Here is an 8451-nt window from a genome sequence, read left to right on the forward strand (position 1 = left end):
AGTGTACAGGACAAAGATGCTAGGAAAATTACAGCAACCTCATAATAAACCCATTGATTCATGCATGAATACCGTAAAGTCTTCCTCAGACCTGTTGATTTGCCAAGAATACCAGGAATAAGGGTGTCAACTCTTGTTAATTCCAAAGAATAAAAAGTGGTGGAAAGAGAGAATTCTTCCAAAATTATTATTCAAGCTCAAAAACAAAGTTATTTTGGAAGCAATGTGATAAAAAATTTTAAAAAAAAAACCCTAAAATAAATGAAATTACCAAAAAACAAATAAAGCCATAAACAATATTTTAGTACTGCTTTGAATGGAGGTCATCCAAAGAGTTCCAGAGGTATTCAAAGCAAAGTTTGAATAGGGCTCAAACAGAGGCCATCCAAACAGGTCTAGAGAGTCATGTTTGAAATGCATTCGAAAGGAGACGTAAACAGAGGCCATCCATAGAACTTCACAGAGTTTTGATCAAAACTGCATTTGAATGGGGCCACCATAATTGCATTTAAAGCATTGTTCAAATGCAGTTTTGAACAAACATTCATCAGCTTTTATTTCAACCTCCTAAAATCACAAAAAGACATAATCTTCTGTTATGCAATTTTCATCGAAGATTCCATTGAAGGATGTGCAGGATGTTCATCCCATTATACAAAGTTATAATTGCTCAGAGATTTAACACAGATTAATTATATAAGGAGAGAAAAGGGAAAATGTATAGTACCTAGTCGATCAATGACAGCTGAAAATGCACTAATAGCCTGAAATTGGTAAACAATGAGAGAAAAGTCTCCAAGGATATAATTGAAAGCAGTTTCAAAGTGCATAAGATCTTTATGTGACTTAACCACAAAAGTTTAATTAAATACTTGAATAAGGAAATGGTGGAAATTTTAGACCACAAGGGCAAGCGGCATACATCATTGTATAGCTTTGAAGCCGTCACCGGTTGAATGAAACTTGTGTACCTGAAAAGGGCCTATTATAATTTCATAAAAGAAGCATCTGTTCATTAAAATAAAAACATTGCAACAACAAAAATTTGTCTTGCCAGCTGTATGGCATAAGTTTATCTATCATCATTCGCACGTCAACCATTAAGCAAAGCAAGCACATAGCCCATTCAGATTTTCCTCGGGACAATAAATTCATAAAATAACACACTCATATATTTCTTCATAAGTATGAAAATACTATACTTTAGAGAATATACTTACGAAGATGGTATTGAAATCCCATCGTCCTTTAAAAACCTCTGGGCTCCATCTAGGCACTCAGGAGAAAGCTCATTGTCACCAAAAGAACCTAGGAGTTCACTAACCTAAGAACCAACAAAAGGCAAAGAAAAATAAGCAGGCATCAAAGGAAATAAAAAATAGATTCAAGGTAATATGCCCTTACCAAAATGTCAGCTTTCTCAGAAGCATCCCAGTGACGCATATCGCTAGAAATTATGGTAACAGTGTCTTCCCAGCCCTCTAGTTTGACTAAGCTCTGTTCCACGAAATATAAGATTGCAAGTAAAAAGGGCACCAAGGCATACAGAACGATGCACTCGACCAATACACTAAAAAATGTCGAGCGAAAGCAATTTTCAAAAGATAACTTTAGAAAAAGAAAACTGCAATATCCTACATAATCAATATTCATGTATGTGAATATAAGCCCACCTCGTAATTAAATGATTAAACTAACTCAAGAATAGCAAAGCATCAGTCTAGATGACTTCAGCAGTTTATAAACCAATATGATAATTGTTCACACATTAAGCATGTTATCTACATTGCGGCAAAGTAGCAAAGCTTGCAATACAAAATATAATTAACTCACATGTAGTGTAACAATTGCATTTGGATTTTTCTCCACAGCGTAAATTTTAAGCTTGCGGCCAGTTTCTTCAGCAGCCTATGTATGAAGAGGAAAAAAAATAGAATACAACATGAAAAAAGAGATCTCACCATGTAGCATGCAGTCTAAAGACATGACATAGCCACAATTGAATAAGCGGAAGTTATATGAATGTACCTGCAATGATGCCCTGACAAGAGGTCCTCGCCCTGCTCCTACAACCATCAATACCTAGGAATACAAGGAAAAAAAATGATGCAATGGATGCCAGATACCAACTGCATTATATTTGTTTATTAAAATCAATCAAATCATGAAAAGATGGTGGGTTGCTTACAATGGTTAGTGTTGATGCTTTTTCTTCAAGAACTCTATCTTGCAAAGCTTTACAAATTGCCCTTTGGTACTACAAGTAGTAAGCGCACAGCGTATTAATTCAAACAAAAATATCACTAGTTTCCACTGTCGTAATCATGGCATACTGCCTTTTAATAATAACCATAATCTGTCCACTTACTACTGACATGAAATATTGCCTAACAGGACTGCCAACAACAGCAACATTTAAAGATAAACTTGTCGAAAATAGAACTCACAAAATATACCTGAATGTATTTCACTGCATCTTTCTCAAATGTCTCGTAGTTTTGAGCCTCAAGGTTATCCATGAGAGGCTGCATATAAATAACAGAAAATTATTTTTATTTTTATTGTCAGATTTCAGTTGAAGAGATCATATTTCCATTAAATGAAAAACCAGAAAAATAAACTGAGAAAGAGATTTTCCCAAAATTTCAGGGGGAGGCAACTTAGAGAAAAATCCTAAATAACAATAGCGAGGGTTTGGGTTAGAAACTAGCGAGGGTTAGAAACTAATTTGTTTCAAAAACAGAGAACTATGGTTTGGGTTAGAAACTAGCGAGGGTTAGAAACTAATTTGTTTCAAAAATAGAGAACTATGGTTTGGGTTAGAAACTAGCGAGGGTTACAGAGAGTGAGAAAGAGATTAATGGAGCCTAGAAGTTGTAAAGACAAACTCACCGGCGAGAAGATGAGAAGACGGCGGCGCTGGCTTCTAAATGGAAACCCTCCTGTAGAACCCGAGTGCCAGAGCGAGAGAGAGACAGAGACAGGGACAGAGAGCGAGAAAGAGAGGGAAAATAATAAGAGGAGGGAGGGAATTAACTTTGCAGAAGTTATTAAGGCGACTTAAAAAGTCGCCGTAACAAGTAAAAAATGTCGCTGTAACAAATACATATAATGGCGAAAATGTGATTAAGTCGACCTTGGAATGGCTGACAGGCTTATTTGCGGCCAGATTATTTCCGGCGCACTGAACTTGCCGCAAATAATGATTTTTAGCGGCTATTTTTTTAAGTTGACACAAACATTTTCCTGAAATTGAAAATATGGCTATTTGCGACCAAAATTGTACCGCCGAAAATAAATTTAGCCGCAAATACTAATTTTTCTTGTAGTGTGTCCACAACCAACCAACTAGCATCTAACATAAATAATGAGGGAGAGAGTGTTATACCATCGTTGAGATTAACTCTTGCATGCTCACTACCCATCACGGTCGATGAGGTTGTACATGGCGACTAACCCCTAAGACTGTGGTTAGCCATGTACAGTGGCTATCCACCATGTACGGTGGTTGTTTGGGTGTGTGGCTTGGTTGGTCTGGAAGGGAAATCCATGGGAAGGCTCATGGTGGTCTCGGAATGGCTGTGAGGGGCAAAGCATGATGGCATCTAGCCATGAACAGTGCATCCGAGAATGTGAGGGAGCATGAGAGAGGTGGAGGGCTTAGCTGGGCATAGAGGAGCTTGGGAAGAGGTCATGGTGGTTAGGGGAGCTCGTGATGGCAGCTACTATCATTGGATTAAAATGCTAAAATGTGAATAGAAATTATAGAAATTAATGTGTATTATTCAATTGAGTTTCTATTTATGTTGGGATACTCCTAAATAGTTTTTTTTTATGTTTAATTTCAAAGTTTATAAAAGAGCAAGTCAATGCTCGGTCAAATTTAAAGGAGGAGCTTCATGGGGTTTGAGAGCAATTTGTATCAAGGAAAGAAAAGAAAAATCACAAACGGAAACTGCAAGAAGTCCAAATATGAAATTTGCTAGGAGATAGTCTGGATGTACTTTAGTATTTTGATCATAACTTTTTACTCACAAATCAGATTGATGCAATTCTTGATGAATTAGAAATCTGTCTTAAAGGACTATAAATTTGTCTCTAATAAGGATTTCCAAATTCAAACTCCTGAAATGCATACATGGCTGGCAAGATGAGTCCTAATTAGGCAATTTTTTTATGTGGAAATTATGAAGATATTAGGGTTTCTTTCCTACCCTATATAAGCATATCATGAGCACAAAATAGGGGAGGAGGAGAGGCAGATTTGAAGAGAGGATAAAATCACTTCCATGGCAGCCGTTCACTTCAATTTTCTCTGGAGATTTTTGTTGTCTATTATATTTATGATTAACTAAATTCTCAAGTAGGGTTAGGGATGAACTTGTACATTGATGGTATTTTTAATTTATGTATTTGCTTTTCAATTATTAAAACTCTTTTGTTTTATCATTCTCAATTCATTGTTATTTTTTCTTCTCCAAATAATCATAGAATTTATTCTGTTTATGGATTCAGTCATGCTTTTTTTATTGAATGGATTGGTTCTTTGATTATGTTTGGATAAATTATTTATCTATATCAATTTAGTTCTTTGTTGCAATATTGCTCCTTGAGTATATTGTCTTCGTTGGATTTTCTCAATAGGGATAATAATTTACATATTTTAAAAGTGATGAATGATTTTTCAAAGGATTACATTTGGTTTAATTTTGGTTTATAAAATTATACCTTCCGATTGGAAATTTCATGAATTGAGTTCCCAATTGAGTTATTTAATTAATTAAGAATAATTAAAATATCAAATTTGTGCAAGGGATTCCCGACGCTCTACTATTCATCAATTTGATTACTTTTTTCCATTAGTAACTTTGTTTCACTTTAATTTACATTTAAAATTAATCTTTGTTCTCCAATAATCATTTGATATTTTTATTAAGTTTCTTTGTTCCTTCTACTATTCTTTTAATTTGTCTCCCTGTGGAATCGACATCCTAAAACTGTGCTACAATTACCACGTTATTCTTTGGGTGTAATCAAGGACCTGTGTGAGAGGAAGGCTGTGTGCAAGAGGGAGGGAAGAGCTAAGGGGTTTCGGCTGCGCATGAGGGTGGCTAGGGGAGGTCACCGGTAAGAGGGGAAGCTACCAGTAGGGTTGGGGGCTAGTGTATGGTGGCGACGCCTTGATTGAAGGGGTGAACCCGTGTGGGTTTTGTGGGTGCATGTGTGTGGTGATCCGAGGGAAAGGGAGAGGACTGCGGGGAAGAGAGGCCATGTAGGTGGTCGTCGGTGAGAGGAGGAGCCAATGGTGGTGCTGGGTGACTTGGTTGGCCATATACGGCGGCGTAATGAGGAGAGAAATGGGTGAAATCCATTTCAGAAAGAGAGAGGGTGGAGAGAGAGAGAGAGAGCTGCTGTAGGGGTTCACCGACGGTAAGGCTGGGCAACAAACGGCTTGAGGGGAGACACTGGTGGTGGTGGTGAGGTTGGGCAGCAAAAAGTGGCTGGGCTGAAGAGGAGAAGAAGCTACGGTGAAGAGAAGGGGAGAGGCTGTCGTGCAAGCTAAGGGAGAGGAGGAGAGAGAGGGGTAAGGGAAAAGTGAGGAAAAAAGGTTAGGAGCTTCGGTATTTAATCCAGACCCTACATCTTGGGATCTTCAAAGCGATCTAATGGTAATAGAATAAAAACACTGATTTGAAAATGCGTAAACATTATTGTAACTAAACCTAAATTTATAAAATATAATCTTCATCCTTAATTAAATGATGAAGTTTTGCTAATTATTTTTAAGAGAATAAAATCATTTAAATAAATTTAGAGTTTTTAATATAATTTAAATATTATAATATTTTTAAATAACTAAAATCATTTAATTAAAATGATTTTTCACAATTATAATATTTTTTGGAGCTCTTCAAAAATATTATAATTGTTTTACCTAAAATTAGGCTTAGTTCAATAACACTGGAAATATCCCATATAAATATTTTCAAGACATTTAAAATATTCAAAGACTTTAAAACATTGGGCTTGATTTAGAAATAACTTGATATTTTTAAAAACATACTATCGAGATTCAGCATGCAAAACGAGACTCGTAATCATAAGAGAGAGGAGTGGGATATGACAACAGTAGCGCTTCCTGTCCATCTTCCATGCCTATGCCAATTTCTTCCTCCAATCTAGGCCTAGCCCTCTTCTTTCTAATAATGTACCATTTGTTCAAAATCTCTACAGTGGCTTAAAGATGCTCTCTAGAGATGAATGCCTGGATCTCCATGCTCGTCTTTCACTTCCTCGCCTTCTTTCCCATTCTCCCCAGACTGCTCCATGGCTGTGGGTCCAGGCACCATTTTGTCTCAGGGCAGGGCTACCAAAGTGATGTTTTGGGCTTCCTCAATAACTTTCTGATCAAATTTGGATTCCAAGATTAAACTTTCATGTGCTACTAGTTTCCAGGTTTTCATCGCTTGTTCGTTTCTCTTTGGATTGGGTTTGTTTCTAAATTTTTTGGGCTCTCAGATTTTTGTATAATTTTATCTATTACAAGTCTTCCTGAGTGGTTTGTGGCCATGAATTTGTTTTTTAATGAGGTTGTTTAAAGTTTATTGTTTGGTTTGCCTTTTGTGTGTAAATGGGTACATTTAAATCTAATTGTGACAATCTCAGTTGCAGTGTGTTTGCGAGGCTAAGCTTCCATTCGAGCATTTTTCTTTCTGTTTGTTGTCTGATGCCCGACTGTGCATGGAGGCTCTGCATTTTTTTTTTCTTGGTTCGACGACCTAGAGTGAGACTCTGCCTCTTGTGAACTTGGGGTGCATCGTGGTTGGATGTGGGGCTTCTATGGAGGTGCTACAAAGATAGTGATTGAAATGAAATATTGCATATTTTATATATTTAGAACCAATATATTTTATTTATTTTATTACATTATTATTGGTTTTATATAAAAAAATATTATGATGAATAAATCCGAGTTGTGATTTAAATTGGTTAATAGTATAGTTTATGCTTGATTTTAGAACTTATGATTTTGTTGAGCAATTTTTTCTTTATATGCATAACATATATATTTTTTTATATTTTTTATTTTATTTATTTTATTTTATTTATCTTTATTTGTAGTGGTCAAAAGAAATGGAAGTTTGGGAGTTATTGAAAGTCATACGCTGGGACCAAGAAGACTTTTCCTTTGCTTTTTGGGTCATTCACGCCACGAGAAAAAAAAAGAAGGGATTTGCTTTTCATTTGACCTAGGGGGATGACAGTATATATATATATATACACACTATTGGCTCATTCACGCCGCACATTTTTTTCTCTGGGATTGGTACACGCCGCATACATTTTATTGACTAGGGCATTCATTTCATCACGGCAACATATATTGTACTCTGGGATATTCAACTCATGCACGACAACACTTTTATTTTCACTTGGGAGCATTTTTAGTGCCGCATATAATTTCTTTTGAGCATTCCTCCAACGCCTCACGATGCCTGGGATAATAAAAAAATTCATTCTTTTCGTTTGGGGCTTTAACGCAGCAGAGAAATATAGGCTCCAGCACCGTTGAAGAGCTCCTTGAAGGGTCCAATTGCTGTTACAATCCAGCCTCCTTCACTCCTTTCAATCTCCATCTCTATCCATTTGGCTTGCTCTTTTTATTTAATTTCAATTTGAAAATTATAATGTATTCTTGATATTTTTGGCTTAAAAGTTTGGGCATTTTATTTGCTGTTTATTTTTATTTTATGTTAGTTATTTTTCTTGTTTCTTTAAACTTCCATTAAATATGCATTACAATTGTATCTTAGATTGATTAAAGATTAATTAGGACTTAAATAAATTCAGTCTTATTATTTAATTTTCAGATTAATTAAAATTGTTTAGCGTAGTTGAGTCCTTAATTGTTAATTTCAATTTGTTATTATTTTACATTCCATTTCGACACTCAAAAATCCAAAAATATGAATCTAGTCTATGACTATTTTTTTTATTTTCGTTGCACTCTTCTATTCATTGTACATACCACCACTTTTATTTGTAAACTTTTCACACCATTTTATACGAGTTTGGATTTTAACAACTTTTTCTAAAGAGACAATCTAGGAATTTTATTCATAATTATTACACAAAATTCTCCTGCACTTGGGATAGCCTTTGTGCTACTCATTTTTGAGTGAGTCAGATGGTACAATCAACACTGAAATGAGAGGAAGGAGAGGCACTTACCGAGAATGTAGGAGTAGAGGAAGATGATGGAGTTTGACAAAGCAAATGACGATATTTATAGAGTAGAAATGTGATTTGGACAAAATACGAAGGTGGTGGAATTGATTGATCTTCCAGAAAGTGAGTGAAGCGGCGAAGCAAAGAGAATTTAGACAAAATGCAAGGCGGTGGAAGTGTTTTATCTGAGTAGAAGACACTAAGAAGCAGTGGATTGTTGTT

The 8451-nt window shown here is 35.7% G+C and overlaps 1 protein-coding gene across 1 annotated transcript; it reads right to left on the reverse strand.

Annotated features, from left to right (window-relative positions):
- Positions 1-819: 819 nt before the first annotated feature.
- LOC122306553 (protein arginine N-methyltransferase 1.5-like) lies at positions 820-6350 on the reverse strand. Its single transcript, XM_043119005.1, has 10 exons — positions 6266-6350; positions 2609-2673; positions 2457-2525; positions 2189-2257; positions 2029-2082; positions 1834-1908; positions 1405-1497; positions 1221-1324; positions 906-971; positions 820-835 (listed from the first exon to the last, which is right to left on the reverse strand). Exons 1-10 carry the CDS (start codon positions 6348-6350, stop codon positions 820-822), a joined length of 696 nt encoding a protein of 231 aa, XP_042974939.1.
- Between the last annotated feature and the right edge of the window lie 2101 nt (positions 6351-8451).

This window comes from Carya illinoinensis, chromosome 1 (assembly GCF_018687715.1).
Source record: "Carya illinoinensis cultivar Pawnee chromosome 1, C.illinoinensisPawnee_v1, whole genome shotgun sequence".
NCBI lineage: Eukaryota > Viridiplantae > Streptophyta > Magnoliopsida > Fagales > Juglandaceae > Carya > Carya illinoinensis.